Source organism: Podarcis melisellensis (genome assembly GCF_964234715.1).
Source record: "Podarcis melisellensis genome assembly, chromosome: 10".
In the NCBI taxonomy this organism is placed as follows: Eukaryota; Metazoa; Chordata; class Lepidosauria; order Squamata; family Lacertidae; genus Podarcis; species Podarcis melisellensis.
In genome coordinates this window covers 50,804,758-50,823,899 of record NC_138542.1, presented here as the reverse complement: position 1 = coordinate 50,823,899, position 19,142 = coordinate 50,804,758, and the positions used below count along the sequence as shown (strand labels likewise).

The following is a 19,142-nucleotide window of genomic DNA, read 5'->3' as shown; positions in this document are numbered from 1 at the left end:
CAAATTACTTGCCTTGCCCCGGGTGCTGACAACCCACGCTACGCCACTGTTAGTAGGTATTTTCCTCTGCCACTTCCAGACTGTAAACAGTAACAGATCATTTACTCGCAAATGAAAGCAAGCTATCTACTTACTTGGGGGTGTGGGTTGTTTTTTAAAAAAGGAGAGAGATGAAAAGAAAACTCACTTCAAAAAGGGAAATTTCCATTTGATGTACTGACAATTCAAAGCAAAGGTGAAGTTCCTTCTCCAAAGCAGCTCTTTCTCCTTGGCACCTCGCGTATCAGTTTCTTCTGACAACATCATGGCTTCAGGTCAGGATAAACAAACACCACTTTGCTGGCATTATGTATTATCACTAGCATCAAATGAGTGAAAATTAAGACAATGAGTCACTAAGGAGTAGACAGAACGCGGCCGCAGAACACAGCTTGATCTAAATAAAAACAGATGTAGTGTTCTAAGGTGTGGTGGAAAGGCAGCATGTCTTGTTAGTGGCAACACCGCTTGTGTGGATTCCTGTAATGCACTCTGTGTGGGTCTGCCTTTGAAACCTGACTGGCAACTGCAGGGGGAATTCAAAGGAGATCGCTCCGTCAGCACAAGTGTTTCTGCTTGTCTGATGGAAGGACTTCCCCTCTTCTCCCCCTTGTGCACTGTTCTGGGAGGTTCTACTGTCTCCCCCCACCCTGCCATTGAGCCTATTTTGGAGTGCACAAGGCGAGGAGAAGGGGCAAAAGCCGGTTGCACTAGTGGGACTCATTGCCCTGGCTTCTGCTAGAGCAACTATCTACTTGAATCTGACCCTGCAGCTGGTGCAGAATGCTGTGACCAGCTCTCAGGCTGGAACGGGGCTCCTCCAGATGACCTGCTCATTCAACATTTTTCCCGATTTGCTTGCACAATGCTTACAGGGTGGTTAGACTTTGCCTGGTCTTTAATGAGCATTTCTTCTGCTTGTGTTTATGGAGCAGTTATACAGTGATAAACGTTTGCAGGGGTAGGGCAGGGCAGGTGGAAAGGTTTGTCCCTTGATTGTTCCAGCAGTATTCCTCCCCACACCGCAGTAATGTTTCCCAGGCAATTCTAGTGTTGCCCCCCGCTCCTCCCTATGGTGTTCTCTGATGGCAATGCTGAACCTGAGGAGGAGGAAGCTTGTGGGATGGGTTTCAATAGGTAGGAGAGGATATATTAATAGCAATTTATCTCTCCAGGCGTGCATGTGTGTAGGTTGAACAGAATTCTAAAACCCCATCCTTGGAAGAAAAAAATAAAAGCATAGGAATTAAGCTGCAAAGCCCTGTTTTGAGCAAGCACAGCTAATGAAGTAAGCTGGCTTCCCCCTTCTTATCCCGCTTAACAAATAATCAGCCAGCAACTTGTAAAGTAAGTTTAAAAATAAGATTTATTTACTTACCAGCATCCAAAGCTGGTCAAAGGAACAGGAAGTACTATGTGCTCCTTCCTCTCCAGGAGAGATGGGGAAATGACATCACGCGGAACCCTCTCTACCAATTGTATTTTTATGGTTTGAGTAGCTGCCTATCAGCAAGACAGCACTGTGTTATTAGCTCTTTCTCATGGATTTGTTAGGCTTGTCTGCTAATCTTCCACAAAACCAGGGTTCCCCCCCCCATCAGCTGGAACTCACTGGAACTCAGCCCTCCCCTCTCAGGTGGGTGTCATAAGAGAACAAGAGGCATTTGTGGTAAGTTCAGGCACCTCTTTTTCTAGAAAAATAGCATTGCACAAAACTGACAGTCAGAACCACTCCTTGGCCTGGTTAAAAGGAATAAGGCAGGTACCAGGGCAAACTGTGCTTGGTGGGTAGCTGCCCACTTTGCCCCAGTGGGCCAGCCTCCATTGCTGATATTCAGATAAGAGATTATTGTCTGAAAAAGAATGATTTCTTCTTCAGGCAAGAAGACTAGAATTCCCCAAGTGACAGGAAGGATTGGAGGAAAGGAAGGGACATATTCGGAAGGAAGTCAACTATATTAGCAGGGAAAATATATCCATTGTTCTCCCCCTCCATGGTGTGTTTTTTTAACTGCATTTTTAAAAATGATGTGTGTCTCTGAACAATGTGCTTCGTTTGTCTTTTTCAGGAATTGAAGCTGGCCAGGGACAGCATTGCTCTGAGGAGCTGCCCCTGGCAAACTCTTATGTAAAACAGAGGGTAGTCTGGTTTATTTTCCACCAGGAGAATTATTATGGCTTTGAATTTTAAAATGAAAGTTTCTCCAGGGTGGGGCAGGGGGAACCCAAACTGGAACACAGCAGGATGTGAGGTGGGGGCTTCTTCAAATATGAAGCAGGAGCTGATGGGAAGAGTGGTTTGCCTGGAATCTGAACCGTTTAGGTTTGTTGCTTTAGGCTGCAGGGTGCACATGGATCGATCCAAATTAATGCCACTTCTCCAAATGTATTATTTATTGCATCCCTAACCTTAACTACCAAGACCACGCATAACTCTTAAGAAAACGGCCATCATTTCCCAGGGATGTGGGGGAATCTGTATCTTCCCTTGGAGACATCTCTGGAGGTAATTTTTGTTATTGCTGATAGTTATCAGAAAGTTCTAATGCACGTGTTTTTTAATGGAAAGGAGGCCATGTGCTTCTCACTGAAGATCTTGTCTATTTCTGGTCTGGTAACCATTAACGGAAGAACTATGAGCTCCAGCCTGAGGATTCCATGGAAGGAGGATGTGACTGTTTTCAAAACACAAGTGCTTGGGGTTCTGACTTTCATTTGATGTTTTCTGAAACCAGAAAACAATTGAAAATTATTCTAATCCAATTTATTCTGTAATAGGATTGGAGCTATTTTTGCTCTGATCTCTGATCAAGGGTTTTCCAGCTCCCCCATCTTCCAGCTTCCTTGACATGTTCTCATTTATCTGACTCTCAAAGTATAAAGGGAACAGGCACTGATCTGTCATTATCACCGACTATTATATTTTCCCTTCCACTAAACTGCTGATACAAGAGTGAAATAACAAGTTTTACCCTGTTTTTAGTGTGTGTTGTACTTTATAAGAAACTGCCTTTATTCCTATGATGGACTAGGGAATCTGTGGCACTCCATATGTTGATGGACTACATATCCCATTGGTCATATTGGCTGGGGCTGATGGGAGTTGTAGTCAAACAACAGCTGGAGGGCCTATTAGCTCATGAGTCAGAAGGGATTTGAGGCTCAACGTTCCCTACAAGCAAGGATGGGGAACCGGCGGGGAACCAACCTCTAGGGCTTGGTGGACTACCACTCCCATCAGCTTCAGCCGGTATGACCAGCGAGGATGAGAATTGCAGTTCTGCAGCATCTGTAAAGTTTCTGATTTCTCACCCCTGCCTTTAAAGGGCTGCAGCGAAGGCCATAAAGCTGTCATTGCCGTAAATCTTAAATATGGTGACAGCTTCCTTCCCAAGTTTTCAGAATAAAAAATGTTACTCTCTTGCTGAATAACACACTTACGTTTTTCATTTTGTAAATTTGGGAAGGAAACTTGTGATGCATTTCCTCTTTTTTTACCGCTAAATAAGTTTCCAGCCTAGAAGCAATAGTTCAGTGGCAAATTACCAAAGGAATCCAGTTCTCCTTTGGAATATTCCAGGCCCTTTCACTGAATTATCACCTTATTTAAAAAAATGTCTCTAGCCCGTTATATATACAGATAGGCAGCAAAATGTGTTGTCAAAATTCTCGTCAATTGTTCACTAAGAAGGAAGTCTGTTTCTGCCTTCTGGGATAAATGATGAGCATTTCTTTATAAAAATTACAGAATTAAAAGTTTATTTTATAATTAATATTTAATGCAATTAAATTGCAACCTATTATGCTGACAGTCACAATATGTCCTACTATACAGTGGTTGGTTCTCCATTTTGAAGGGCTGTCAGAGGACATTACTTGAGGGGATTCTCGGTTTCAGGGCTACCTGGTCCAAATCTGGTTGAAAGATATGGAACCATAAGAAGGGAGAGCAGGAGCCTTAAAGCTGCCCATCCATAATTGGCAGAACCTGGTCAGCAGACTGAGCAGGCACACAGATCACCTGATGTCTTACCCACTACAGTCCTCCCTTCTAAATTTGCATCTATATATAAAAATGACTACATGCAAATTTGTGTCCTTTTTTGTGATGCAACCCACCTTTTTTTTGTTTTTTGTCAATGCATAACTGACATCCCTAATTAGGCTGCGTGTATGACCTTAGAACTCTACATGCATACATGTTTGGCATGCATAATGCTCCAGGTTTGCTCCAGTTTAAGGATTTAAGGTCCCAGACCTAAGGCAGTGAGGACAGGGAATAACAAGCTGCCAAATGGCCCTTTGGATCTGCTGATTACAAGGCAGCTGAGCTCCTTCTGTTCCTGTTTAGGATGAAAAGACTTCTGTGTTAAAGTTACGGCAGTCTCTGAGCCCAAACTGTTTTTCTGCACCATTAAAAAAAGAAGCCCAAACCAACAGTTTGGTGCTTAGCATAATCCCCCGTAATGATCAGTGGCAGCTAAGCATGCAGCTTGCAAGATGACAATTAGAAAGTTCAAAATTATCACTTTTATGTTCTACTCTAGGAAGGAAGGGGCAAAGGATATTGTTTGTGGGTGGCAAAAGCCCTGTAATAAAAATATGTGCAACTTATATTTGGCTTCTAGCCGGTAAAAAAAATAAAAAATCATAACACTTTTTTCGTTCCTTTGCATGGCTCATGTGTGGTGACCAAAAAAACCTAGCCCTTCGAACTGGTTCATTCAGCAATGTTAGGAGTTAAGGAGAAGTTATATGAAGGGACTGTTGGGTCTTGGCCTCCAAGCAGTGTAAAAGATGGAAGATAGCCATCTGTATCTGAAGCACAGGAGCAGCACTGGGTAAAGACATTTTGCTGTCCGAGACTGACCAACCAATGAACCTCACCACCATGCTGGTGTCAAGGTACATACTACCAAAGGCCAGCCAAGTTATTTTGACACCTGAGGCATTGTACTTCTCTTAAATTTTTATAACACCCTTGTAGCGAGCACTGCTTGGGAATTCTAATAAACCATTAAAAAAAATCAGTGGTTTGGAAATCAGCAGTTAAAATCAGTGCAGTTTTGAAATATTCCACCTGCCATCTTGATTTCTAACGGCGTCTCATTGTATCCAAGCACAGACAAAAAAACCACTCCTTGATCTCAGGAACCTCTATGTCAAATTTGGTTGTGACAGCTTAAGGGGTATCCAAATTCAGAGGACAGACAGCTAGCTTTCCAAAATATATAGATTTGCCTTGTGCCGTTGGGTCATATAATTATCATACTTGAAACATGCCAGGCCATAACATAGCACATTTTCCCCCTCCATTAATTTCTCAGCACCTCATCATGTTTTCTTTTTCCTTCTTTTTTGCATTGAAGCTAAACTCGTGGCCGGTTCACTTTTAAAAACCGCTTTGAGGATGCTAGCAGCTTTGGGTCTCCGCCATGCTTTAACCCATCACCGGAAAAGGACAAAGGGAAAGAAATACCAGCTACAAACTAGGCTCTCGCTCTCTCTTTAATGGAAGGTTTCCGGCTGAAGCCTTGCACACATGTTGATACATGCTTGAGGCAGGCTCTCTCTTTGAAGAGAGCAGGGAGCTAGTTAAGCATATTTATAATATAGAAGAACAAAGGCAACAGCGCAGCTGCCTTTGCCAAGGAGGAGTAACTGCACACTCTTAAAAAGGACCGTGCAGAAGGACCACCAGCTTAGAGGCAGGTGGTATGTGAGCTTGGGAAAGTGTCTAGTGCCTGACCTGTGGAAAAATATCCCCTTGAAGAGCTGGAATGGAGGGAAGGGGCACACGGTGGACACACCAACAGAATTGCTTTCTTCCCTTTCTCAGAATACAGGCTTGAGATTGGCCACGGTAACAGACAACTGTTCAGAAAGCTGTTGGGAAGTGCTTCTTGGGATGTGTATTGGGATCTACTGGAGATTAAGGCTGGCAACAATTATTTAACAACTGGCAAGAGAGCCATTTTTTGTTCTTGCTGAACTGAGCTGTTGGACATCTGACATATGGATCACGGGGTGCAGTAAGCCTTGGCTCCCTAAGCTGGTTTTCTTCCCTCCTGAGCTACACTTTGCACTTGGCTTTGGTTGATTGGTAGACTTCAAGTCTCTAGCAAAGACACACACAAAAGAGGTCCCACAAGCCTGAAGTCTGTTCAGTCCTATTTTACACAATGCACGATTCTCCGCAGAACTCTCATGTAGGACCTACATTTGGGGGCCCTGAAGCTTGAACTGATATGGGGGCCCCTTCGCAACCAACAACAAGGTCTGGAACGAGGTCTTTAGTGGTGTTGTTCCACAACAGACCACCACTTAAAAAACAACACCTGCTCCATGGCACAATGGGTCAGTGCATCTGGATGTTAACCAGAAGGTTGGTGGTTCAAGGCCACCCAGGGACAGCTGTGATTGCAAGGGATTGGACTAGTTGCCCCTTTAGGTCCCTTCCAACTTCACAATATAATGATTCCATGATTTCAGATTTTGATTAAAATGGATATACAGTCATTGCCTCAGGTTGAAGTAGCTTCGGGTTGAGTGTTTTCGTGTTGCGCTCCGCGGCGACTCAGAAGTAACGGAACGTGTTACTTCCGGGTTTCACTGCTCACGCAAAATGAAGTCGCGCGGAAGCGGCAAATCGCGACGCGGGTTGCGTTCGCTTCAGGATGCAAATAGGGCTCTGGAATGGATCCCGTTCGCATCCAGAGGTACCACTGTACTGGATTACCTCCCGTCAAAGTCACTGGTGTGAATAAATATTTCCTATGCCTCAAGAGTTTTCAGGTTTTGTGGGGGATGCATGAGTAAAGCCATTCCTGGGGACCCACCAGGATTAGGGGCTGTGAAGCTGAAGCTTTGCGAGTTTCACAGTGCATCCGCCCCTGCCTACAATGGATCCTCACCTCCTGCTAAGAGCGCTCCTGTGCAGAGTTCCAACCAGCCATGCCATCCTGTAGTAGTAGACTCTTTAATCTCCATTTTCCTGCTCTCATTTCCCTTTTGCAATGGAGCCTTAGTGTTAGTCCTGAGCAACCTCAGTCCCTGTAGCAGACAGCAAGTTGAGCCACCAGTGCCGTCTCTGCCAGGAGGAATAGGTGGAAGTCAGCGCAGTGCAAACGCACCAGGGGAGCTGTAATCGGATCTGTTTAAAAGCCCATCTAATTCATCCCTTTGGGATACAAGCTTGTGGTGCAAGTGGGCTAGGAGCCAGTGTCACAGAATCGTAGATCTGAAAGGGACCCCGAGGGTCATCTAGTCCAACCCCCTGCAAGACAGGCTCCCCCCCCCCAATGTGGGGCTTGAACTCACGACCCAGAGATTAAGAGTCTCATGCTCTACCATCTGAGCTATCCCAGCAGATACGTATTCATGGTTTACTTCAAAGGTGGTGAACAGTTTTTTCAGCCCAAGGGCCACCTTCCCTTCTACATAACCTTCTGGGGGCCACATGCCAGCGCTGGGCAGAGCTGGAGGCAGAAGGGGACCAAGTAATGAATGTGCATTTCACTTCTGCCCAGCAGGCTAGTTGATTCACACTCACCCTGCTTCCCCATCCTCCATCCAGGAAAGCAGGAGGTATTGCCAGACTTTCAAGAACGTTATTCCAGCCAGGTGAAAGCAGGGCCGACAAAGGGTGTAACTCAGAAAGGTGTGTGGCCTGGGGAGAGGCCCAACGGCTAGATAAAAAGCCACGCTTGGTCCCTGGCCCCAAGGTCTCCCATCCCCATAGAATGGACAAGATATGTAAGTCTTAGTGAAGATTTCACACTAGCGTAGGGCAGAACTGCTTTCACCAAGTTGTCAGCATGCCACATTTGCTAGGCTTCTTCTGCCTTCTTACGTATGAGAATGTGCTCAACGCCACTCTTAAATAGCAGTGCTAAGCCAACATAAGGGGTGAGGCAATTCAGCTCGCACGTGAGTCATCCTAGTGCCCTGGAGGATAGATTTTATATAGCCATTACAACCATTTTGTTGTTGTTTTGGCCTGCGTTTCAGCAATATTGCATTTTATTACCCCCTTTTAAGTTAATTCCAAGTCACTGCTGACATCAGCAAGCATCAGTTAGAACAACCTTTTCCAGAGGAATCCACGGAACAAGAAAGGGCCAGGTTGGATTCTTTACCAAGCGGCTTGTTTCAAGCTCTCCTAGAGAAGTTACTCCACAGCTTCTGCATTTCTTACATTTCCCTTTAGCTAGATGCCCCCTATTGACTGTAGTTGGATTTACACCATTTAGCTGGGGAAAAACCACAGCGAAATCCTACACAGGTCTACACCCCACTGAGTACACTGGAACTTACTTATATATAAATATAAACAAGTATAGCATTGCAGTCTCAGATAAGTAAAATGCAAAGAGGTGATTTGCAAAGTTCAAGGTTAACTATTTTTCCACAGCATCTGAGGTAAGTGTGAGGATCACCAGGTTACTCAAGCAAGAATTCCATGTTATCTGTAAATTAAATGTAATTTTCTTTACAAGAAATATAAATAATGACACTTTGCAGTGATTTTCGTGCATTCTCTGTTTATTTGTCGGTTTTGAGACCTCTCTAGAAAATCACTTCCAGAATGTCAATAAAATTCAAACAATGACTCTGCAAATCATGCTTATTGTGGAATAGAGCAGCCATCACTGTTACTTCATGAGAGGATGGCAATAGTGTTTTCAAAATCTAACCATCCAGCAGATCAAGTACTGGAGCACTTTAATGTAAACAGAAAACAACAGCGCCAGAAGGGGAAAAATAACCTATGCTGGTCCTGCTGAAATCATCCTAATCTGTACCCAAACAGAGGTAGCTTTGCTGCTTCCCCACCCATCTGCAATGTGCATGTGCGAACAGCAGCCCATGAGATGAGGAGTTAACAATTCCCCCTTTTACATAGTGAGCCAGTTCACACATAAAGGAAAGTCAAACCATGGTGAGAACACGTGAGTATTCCCAGGGAGGAGACTACCAACATATGTCTCTACTTCTGCTGTGAGCTAAACCATGGTTTGGCTTAGCATGTCACCTGAACCTAGGATCGTGCTTTGTCTCCTTTAGACAAACCATGAGCTGTGAACTCAAGAATGAACTCCGGTTACAGCTTGTTGTTTATGTGAAGTGAGACAAACCACAAGCTTGTGTACAGACAACACTAAACCATGCCCAGGTTTAGCTCACAGCAGCAGGACTTGGAGGAAGGAGTGAAGTGGCTTCAATCTCCTCTCTGGGAACCCACATTTTTGTGGTAAGTGGTTTAGCTTTGCATTTTATGCGCACAGCTAACTGACATGCTCCTTTGCAGTTTTAAAGAGTAATCTAAAGCTTTACTCACTGAAAAGTAGCAAGACTGCTGGGTAAGTTCTCCAGCTTGCAGCTTTAAGAGGCAGTGTTCCTTACCTTTTGAATGACCAGGTGCAGTGGAAGACAGGACTTATGTACCTCGAATGGTTGCTCAGCTTATGTTTCTCATTTTTCTAGTGCCCTGATTCATGAGGGATATCAAGGGAAAGTTGGCTTCTCTTCAAGGAATACCAAATTTTCTCTAACAAAGTTTTCCAACTGAGCTGTAATCAGGGATTCCAGTAAACATACATACATAGAGAACCTGCTGTACCAAGTGAATCATGGGCAACACAGCTTGTGCAAACCTACCACCCCTTATTCAACAGAACCACCATGCTAGTGCACTTATGGGAGCAACTATTTGATCATAGACTTTTAAAGTAGAGTACTTGTGACAGTAGATGCCACATAGATGAATGATATTGTTCAGGCTTTATTGCAACTCACAGTGCAAAAAAAGATTCCCTTTCTATCTCCAATAGTACAGATGGGTACATTATAAAGGAGATCAAACAACTCATGTCAGGAGAAAAATACAAAAACAACCAAGTGAGAACAGTAGTATTTGTACTTGGTCTACACCAGAGAAAGCCTCCTTGCAGATTGGTGGCTATCAAATCAACATTGGTCAGAATCTCACCATGCAGGGCGCAGATAATTTATTAAGAGCGAAGAATCTTCTGAACAAGGTTGCTTTTAGATTCTGCTAAAAGAAATTCACCCAATTTTAGATACCATTCTAGAAACGAAGGGCTATGTGTCTTGATTTAGCTCCCCTTAGCAAAGAGAGCCCCTCACCCCCAGGCACAAACTTACTTTAATGAGTTCTAACATAGAGTCTGTGTCAGTTTGTATTCTAGATGGAAACAACCTTCAAAGGTCTTCAGCAAGAACAGTGCTGGCCAGTTCAGGGAAAGACTTCCTTAGCCTTTGATCACTGCTATGGGTCTCAGTTTAATGGCTTTCTTGCTGATGCCAGCTGCATGGCAGGTGTTAACCACATCTGTCACATTCTTGTAAGATTCAGGTGCCTGGGATAAATGAGATGTAAAAGGAGAGTTAAGAATATGTTTTGAGGTCTTTTTCTAATAATAATAATAATAATAATAATAATAATAATAATAATACTATGAATTTCTATTCCACATCATTCAAAAAGCTACCAGGCAGCTTGCAATACACAAGGCTCTCAATACATGCATACATTCATAAGATTAATACAATGTTAGAATAAAAATAATTTTATTCTTTTGTACTGTTTTATTGTTGTTAGCCGCCCTGAGCCCGGCTTCGGCTGGGGAGGGCGGGATATAAATAAAATTTATTATCATCATCATCATTATTAATTTCAAAATCATCTAAGCAAAATCACTTAGGCTTTCCTTGATACAAGGCCAGAAATCTCAGATAAACTCTCCAAAATGTGTGCTTAAAAGAGTAATGCCTTTCTTTGATTTCTCAAGACTTGGATTAAGGCGAGGTTCTTAAAGAATAATTAAGCAAGACTGGTGCTACCACTGAAAAGGCCCTTCTTCCTCTTACAGTAACTCCCTCAAAAAAAGGGGGGGCTTTCACCAGATCCCATATTACCAAGCTTAAAAAGACAGGAGAGTGCCTATTTCCCACCCCCACCCCCCATTATTCAGTTTATGAAGGACTATATTAAGTCCTTTTGAACAGGTGTACTGTAAACCCTGTGATTCTCCAATGAAGGGTGGTATAGAAATGTAGTAGTAGTACTGGTAGTAGTAATAATAATTTTCAACAAGCTTCCCTCAATCTTTAGGGGGAAAAATGTTTTTTGGGCATCAGAAGAATTAACTGAAATGAAATGTACAACATTCGCTTGCCTTTCCGACTCTATTAAGTGATACAAAAGGAATGTTCTGAACAGTGACATGGGACACTGGATATTCCCAAATGAGGGAGGGGGAGAGAAGAGGAAACCATTTTAGCCTGGAAGAGGTTTAAGGTTCCTAGAATGGCAGAGTCCAATAAAGTGTTGTGTCACCTTGTTGCTGGCAGACGTTAATACTTCACCAGGAGAGGAAGCTCACCCCAGAAGTAAATTCCCACAAAGAAGTTTATAAATCACTTACTTCTTCCATAACCAGTTTGGGGGATGCAACCCGGATTGCAATCCCCATGTCTGCCAGCTTGTCCAATACGTCCTGGAAATCCAAGTTGCGCCGAGATTTTGCACGTGACAATGCACGGCCCTAAAAACGACAATCACTGTTTCAGTTACTGCCATATACTTGGGGGAAACGCCCCCAAGAGCCGCACACACTCTCTGCGAGCTCTTTAAAGGGAGCGCTGAGCAGAGCCTGGGATACATACATTTTTAGGAGGGAAAGTGCGTCTTATGGAGCAAAAAATATGGTAAATGTGAAGCGAAGGAGCAGTTGAGTAAGAGCAGTGATGGGCAAAGTAAATCTGGCTCTACCAGTAAATCACTGGGTGTTGGAAATCTACTTGCTAAATCTACTGCCTGACTCCCAGCTATTGTTCTCCTGCTGGAAGTATTTCATTGGAAACATATGGGTTCTGCACAAGGCTCCAGTTGATGGAACTTGGGGTTCTGGTAATAAACAAAATATATCCCACTAGATGGAAGGCTGCCCATCCCCAAGCTAGATGAAAGTTGAAAGTTGCTTTGTTACTCACCGCTCCATGGCAGGTGGTACCAAAGGTTTCAGTCATGCCTTGTTCGGTACCAGTAAGGACATAGCTACAAGTTCCCATTGTTCCACCAATCAGGACAGGCTGGCCAGTTAGCTGCAGAGGCAAAAGAAGGGTGCAGAATCAAGATGACACGTCCCCTCAAGCTGTAAGCATATGCTGTTCAGCAAGGCTCCACTGAAGGTCACTACTGATCCACTCAGGGTCAAGCTACCATAGTGAATCAAGGAAATGTCAGACAGGAGACATGCAAAATTTGACCAATCGGGATGTTTTGATTGCAATACAGCAGTACAGCAGACATTGAGAAATATAAGTCTTGACATCTAGAAGGTTGCATGAAAAGGAATAAGGTAGAAAAGTGCACCAACACAATTGTAGGAACATGAGCTGTTAGGTGTGGAAGTCCACGAGGAGTAACAAATATACTATTTGCAGGACCTGTTGGCATTGGTAAGAAAGAAAAGGGCAACAAATTCATACCTGGTAATCAACCGCAATGAGGGGGTGGTGAGGAGGGAAAGCTCTGGTTGTTCCTTTCCGGTGCACCAGCAGGGTCCGTTCTTTTCCATCTACCACATGCTGCTCTACTTTGGCAATGTTGTGAGATACATCATAGATCACATGCAGATCCAGATCATCAGGGGTGGTATTGAAGACTTTAGCAAAAGCCTAGAAAACATTATAGACATAAGGAGAAGTCCTCTGAATTAAAAAAAAATAAAAAATTTAGAGCTGTTAAGAGCCCAAATCATCTGATGAACATATAACTTATGGCTGTTACCATGATGACAGTGGTGGAACCACACCTCCAGCATCTACTCTCCGCAGTGCCCTCACATTGTTCTACTGAACGTAACTCAGCAGTTTAAAGTTCAAGGGGAAGTCCATTTTCCTCCCCAGAAAGACAAAACTCATTAATGGGGCCCAGCCCCGTTCATACATCCTGTTTATGAGGAAGATGACAAGGCACTGCACCACCAATCCACAAGCCAGTTAAGCCAACCTCTTCCTACCAACATGGAATGATATGGATTAAATTCTGGAACAAAATAATTTAATTGTTCCAGAAATGTTACCCAGGTGTCAATCAATCAGAATGCAGCTGAATAGATCCCACTGGGGCTTAAAGAGACAGAAGTGAACAAGTTCATGCTCTTTCTTCTCACCTGTCTGGTGAGGAAAGTCATGGAAGAACGATTGACCCATGCATAGTTTCCAGCTGCTGCCATTCCCTTCAAGTAGTCCTGTCCCTCCTGGGAAGCAATCCTGGCACATGCCAGCTGGCGGTCGTTCACTATGATTTTGTCTCGTTTCATAGCTTTTTCCATAGCCACTAGGGCATCTGTAAAAGGGGTGGGTGGTGGGGAAGAGAGACAAAAAGCAAATTCAATGTAGGTCTCCATTAAGCCCATCTGAACTAGCACACCCAGAAACTGGCCATATCTGAGGCTTCCACAAATGCCAATGACATGCATGAAGACTGGGAGGAAATAATGCATAAAGCAGTAACTGGAGTCTGTGGATACCTGCAAGAAGGGGGGAAAGTTTCAAGGGCAAAGAAGAAGAAAAAGCCTAGATACCTGTAGCTACTTGGTGGCCAAGGCCTCTGCTGCCACTGTGGATCATCACACAAACTTGGCCCTTGTGGTCTATGCCCATCTTCTTGGCAGCATATTCGTTAAAAATTTCATCTACAACCTGGATCTCAGCATAATGGTTTCCTGCTCCCAAAGTCCCCAGCTGTCGAATAAAACAAGAAAGCTTAGCAGATACTGAAATGGGAAGCAAAATGGAAGACAACTGGTTTCCCTTAGAAAGGTTGAGGCAATGGCCTCCCAGTCTTTGATGCCATGTGGCATCTCGCTAGAGGAAGAGATACTGCTGAGAGCAAAGGTTTCAGCTATAAGCCTGAAATCTACCTAAGTGTTACAGTTTACTGAACTGTAAAATATTTGCCTGTTTAGAACTGTGGGAATATAAATTTCCTTGTTGTGTTCACACTAGAAAGCCCATGTAGTCAATGCCCAGTGCTTATCTTCATCTGCAGCCAGACACCTCTGCAAAGCTCAAACCCTGGACATTGATGACATGACCTCTATTGATCAGATGCTAAGGAAGGGTTACTGTATCTGTACATGGAAGTTTATTTTTTAGCTATTATTCTCCTACTTGATATTTCTTGTTGCTGTTTGTTTCATAGGTTCATCGTATATTGGACAATGCAAAAATTGTCCAATTTTTTTACATGGCAGCTCAGAGATGAGGAACTTACTGCCTTCAGATTATTGTGGGACTCTTAACTCCCATCAGATCTAGCCAGCATGGCCAGGGATGAAGGGAATTACATTTCAACAGGATCTGGAGCAGCATAGGTTTCACATCCTTGTCCTAACAAAGCAGGATGCCAAGACATTGGTTTTCAGGAAATTCCTTGAGCTTACTCAGAACTGAATGATACTTGAACATAGATTCTGCCCTCCCTGGCTACCAGCAAATCCAGCACCTTTAGTCAGTGTAAGTTGTTTTAAACTGTTTTTAATATTGTGTCTTAATTGCTGTAACCCCCTGTGGGATCTTGTGATTGTGATAGCAATAGCAATAATAATAATCCTCTCATCAGGACTTATTTTTTCCTTGCATATTCTCACTCTGCTGAAATGTACCCAAGAAGTTAGCATGCAGTTCTAAGTGGTAATGCAACATCGTCTCAGAAGACCAATTACCTGGGGCAAACCCCTTTTCTTAGCCCTCGCAGAGACTTTATTTGGATCAGCTTGCAGCATCCTCCCATATTCTTCACAGTGCTCTTTATCCTCAGCCCAGGCATAGCCTTCTCGGAGGGACCAATCTACCCCCATCTCCAGAGCCTCCTCTAAATCCCTGGGGCAACAGAGAGAGAGAGAGACTGACTTCTAGTAATTGACACAACCGATTGCTATTGTTGTACTGATTAAATAAGAAAAACAATCCTGAACTTTTGCAGATATCCAGATTTATTTGGTTGCTCTCAGTTAAATCATTTCAGACTGCTGACTGTGGATTCTTACTGTGTATTTTCACTATATACATTGCGATTTTGGTTAAGGGGTGCTATTTTTAAAAAACCAATTAAAAAAATACAGGACCGAGTTAACAATGACACGTGGATCTTTACTTCCTACTACAACATGGCTAGATACCTGACTGTTAAGGTACAGTTATACATTGCTTCTCACACAAAAAGACAAGGGTGGAGGGAAGACACCCTTCCAGTATGGAGATGCTGCTGGAGAAAGGATAGTTAACACTTACTTGGCGTTCATAGGAATGACACCCTTGGACCCCACACCAACAGGAATGTGGTCAAACATGGCCTGAGCAAGCTGCTCCTTCACAGGTTGGACATCACTCTCATCAAGATTGGTGCGCAAGAGCCGTACGCCACAGTTAATGTCGAATCCGACACCACCTGCATGAGTAAAATAAATACAAATGCACCCTTCAAAATTCATACATGCAATTGCAGAACCGACTCATCACCACAATCAAATGTTATTCAAGAGAAGTTATAGTTAAATATTTTTCAGCAAATGTCCCCTGACTTGGACAAGTAAAAACATCAACCCCTCAGTTTTGTTTGTCAGAAGGAACACAACTAATCTGCACTGGTTTGGAAGGCACAGATTACAAAAAGATAGCACTTCATGGAACTTCTGCTCAAGGAGCCTGAATATGCAGAATTCCTAAGGGTTATCTTATTATTAAAAACAAATATACCCTTCTTACTCTAAAACAAGCATTCCTAAATTGTATTTGTTTTAAGTTTGCTTCAGGGTGGGTGTCTTCATTGCTACAATACATTACAGTTAATAGTGTCCTAGGCATGGATTTCAGAGAGTCCAGTGAGACAATAACTAAGTTAATTGACAATTTACATATTCATCTGCAATGTACCTAAATCTGAATGAGTACAGTGGTACCTCCAGTTGTGGATGGGATCTGTTCCGGAGCTTCCGTTGGATCCCGAGGTTTCCGCAACTGGAGGGACTGCTTCTGTGTGCGCAGGCACATGCGGCAGTAGACCGCTTCTGCAAATGCGTGCACAGCAAAAACCCGGAAATATACTTCTGGGTTTGCTGCTTACATATCCTGAAGTTTACGTAAGTGGAAGGATACGTAAGCAGAGGTACGACTGTACTGTGAAACACATTTTGTTTTCCCATCTGGTTTCGATAGATTGCATAGATCTACAGAATAAGGGTTCTCTCCCTGCACAGAGAATATCGCATTCAAACTGCTCATACCTGGTGATACCACTGCTTCTGGGTCATTCATATCAAAGGCAGCCATGTTACCAATGGCAAATCCATAGCCTGAGTGGACATCCGGAAGTCCTATAGATCTCTGAAATTCATTTTTAAAATAAACAAAAGAAAGGCAATCAGTCATAAGATGTGAACAAATGAGGATTCTATGACAGCATGGACTCAAGTTCCACTTGCCCTGCCACACAGTCACTGCAAAATGGGCATTTCTTTAAAAAAATCCTTTGATCCTAGCCAAAAACTCAGCAGATTCATGAAGGGCAGCTCACAAATTTAGAAATTGGCCAGAATAAGTTGCATGTAGGCCCTCTTCAAAAGTAAGTGGTGAATGTTAACAACTGTCATCTTGCCCTGGATTGCTGGTGTTTAAATGTCAGGAAATTGTTGTGATGGATCAATTTAGTGAAGGCTGAATTATTTCAAAATTATTTTTGGAATAATTAAGAGGGCAATGCTACAAATGCTGACAACACATATGGGGCTTCTATTTTGAAACATTGGGTCAACAGGATATAGGGACAACTCTTTAAAATCACTCACATGAACAATGCCAGGCAGTGCAGCCACATTTCCGATTTGTTTCATGGCTGGGAGGAAGCCACCAGCTCCTAAAAAAGATGGATGATGAGAAGAACAGTCATCCTCCTTTCATACAAATGTGTGTTTGATGACATCACACCATTACATCAACTTTCCTTTCAATTTGCATGACCATGTTACACAGGTGAAAACTTCACTGTGAAGCACATCTACTTAGAGCTGGCATAAGACAAGCTGTGACCAAGAACACAGATGTTTCAAAGCCAAGATTAAGGGGTATTTGGTTTCATTTCAGTGCAGTTAAGATCCCTTTTGACAGACCAGAAAGTACTATCTTAAATTAAGCAAGCAAAATTATGCAGCATGTTCTACTTCTAAATGAAGTCTAAGTCTTAAAATAAATTGTGTTTCACCATAGTCTGACAAGTGGCAGATTAATTATAGAGAGAACATTTTCATGAAGGCTTATAATATTTTTCATCAATTAAGAATTGCTCTATGGTGCCTGAACATATAGGCAGTCCTAAACTCTAAATGCATTGGTTGAATCTATGTGAATTCTGGATTCATCAAAAGTGAATCTGGAGCTATGATTCCACACACAACAAACCAGTGAGATTGGGTGACTACAACACATACTAACCTCCACCTCTGCATGAATTTCTTAACTCTTCAAACATTAACTTCTCTAAAGGATCATTCACGTAGAAGACACCTTCCACCTACAGACAGAAGAATGAGGAAAAAGGGAAACAAAATGCATCAGTTCTTACATAAGGCCAGTGACAAAGATTTACCATTCAAGCAGAAGCTGGAATGTAGCTGCATCTAAGCAAGCTACAAGGCTTAGCCACAATTAGGGAAACTTTAGACACTTCTTGTAAAGGTTTAGATGGATTAAAACTAGGAATATAATAAGCTTGGCTGAATACTTGTTACAGCAGCTGTTGAGTTTCAGTAAGAATTTCACATATCTTGAATCATGGAACAAAATGTATCTTCTGACCCATGAATGACACCAATGCTGTAGTTAGCAATCTTCAGTTAGAGATCAAAAGTGAGAACTTCCTTGAGCAGTCCTAGAGACTCTCATCTAGTTGTGACAAAATGAGAGGTAGCTTCTCAGAAGTACTTGAAGCCCTAAACATTTCTAAAATACAGTTTCCTTCTTATGGGGCAATTTGGAAAAGTCTGTATCTTGGCTCTAGGCCACAGAAGCATCCCAGACCACTTCTGAGAACATGAAAGAAGCCAAGACCCAAATACTGACTGCTGGTAGCCCTTTTTAACGCTGCAAGAATACAGTAACACCCAGCATGGAAACCTGCTTCAGGAGGCATTTTTTTAAAAAAAGATTTTATCATGCATATAAAATTTTACTTTCAAGCGGTTTTAAAACCGGTTGAATACCACATTCATCTCACTAGAGAAAGGTTTCAGGAGTGCTTTAACGTACCACATGCATAAGTAGTGCAATCCTAATACTACTAATAATCCAAATGTAGCATAAACCAACTTCAAACCAGGATTTGACACTTAATGTACTGAAGGATGATGTACGTCAGAAGGATGCCCAACCAGGTACGGAAAGCAGTTGGCAATGCAGTACTTAAATCTTGAGGGAGCGGCACTCTGCACATGCGTGGGGGAAGTCTTAACCATTACAGTGGTACCTCGGGTTAAGTACGTAATTCGTTCCAGAGGTCCGTTCTTAACCTGAAACTGCTCTTAACCTGAAGAACCACTTTAGCTAATGGGGCCTCCTGCTGCTGCCGCGCCGCCGGAGCACGATTTCTGTTCTCATCCTGAAGCAAAGTTCTTAACCTGAGGTACTATTTCTGGGTTAGCGGAGTCTGTAACCTGAAGCGTCTGTACCACTGTACTTCGCGCGTCCCTTCACTTCAGCAATAAGGCGAGCCTTGCGGGAGGGGGCCAAGCACCGGCTCAGACTGAACACGCCCCTACGTGCCTGTCCTCCCACAGACCCCCCCCCCGTCCTCCGACCCACTCACGTTCATGTTGGGCACGAAGCCCTTCTTGATACGCCAGCAGTGCTTGTCCAGCTTGTCCAGGTACTGCAGCTCATCGTTGTAGCTTCGGCTCATGGCGGCGGCGGCGATTCCGAGCAAGCTCCGCTCTCTGCCGTGGCTCCGTGTCACTGAAGTCCGCCAACGGCGCGCACACGCTCCTCTTCAGCGCCGCTACGGAAGCCGAGGAGGCCGC

General features: G+C 43.3%; 1 protein-coding gene across 1 annotated transcript; it reads right to left on the bottom strand.

Moving 5' to 3' along the window:
- Positions 1–9,807: 9,807 nt before the first annotated feature.
- RTCB (RNA 2',3'-cyclic phosphate and 5'-OH ligase) lies at positions 9,808–19,129 on the bottom strand. The gene is made up of 12 exons (XM_081928330.1): positions 18,932–19,129; positions 17,563–17,641; positions 16,920–16,987; positions 16,359–16,458; positions 15,367–15,523; positions 14,799–14,955; positions 13,656–13,815; positions 13,242–13,417; positions 12,556–12,744; positions 12,058–12,168; positions 11,490–11,609; positions 9,808–10,421 (listed from the first exon to the last, which is right to left on the bottom strand). Exons 1-12 carry the CDS (start codon positions 19,022–19,024, stop codon positions 10,314–10,316), a joined length of 1,518 nt encoding a protein of 505 aa, XP_081784456.1. The 5' UTR covers positions 19,025–19,129; the 3' UTR covers positions 9,808–10,313.
- Between the last annotated feature and the right edge of the window lie 13 nt (positions 19,130–19,142).

Excerpts from the sequence above, each read along its gene's own strand:
- RTCB (XM_081928330.1), bottom strand. The coding sequence starts at position 19,024 with ATGAGCCGAAGCTACAACGATGAGCTGCAGTACCTGGACAAGCTGGAC. Across the intron at positions 16,459-16,919 it reads CACTGCCTGGCATTGTTCAT|AGATCTATAGGACTTCCGGA; the intron begins GTGAGTGATTTT and ends AATGAATTTCAG. Across the intron at positions 12,745-13,241 it reads TGACTTTCCTCACCAGACAG|GCTTTTGCTAAAGTCTTCAA; the intron begins GTGAGAAGAAAG and ends AATGTTTTCTAG.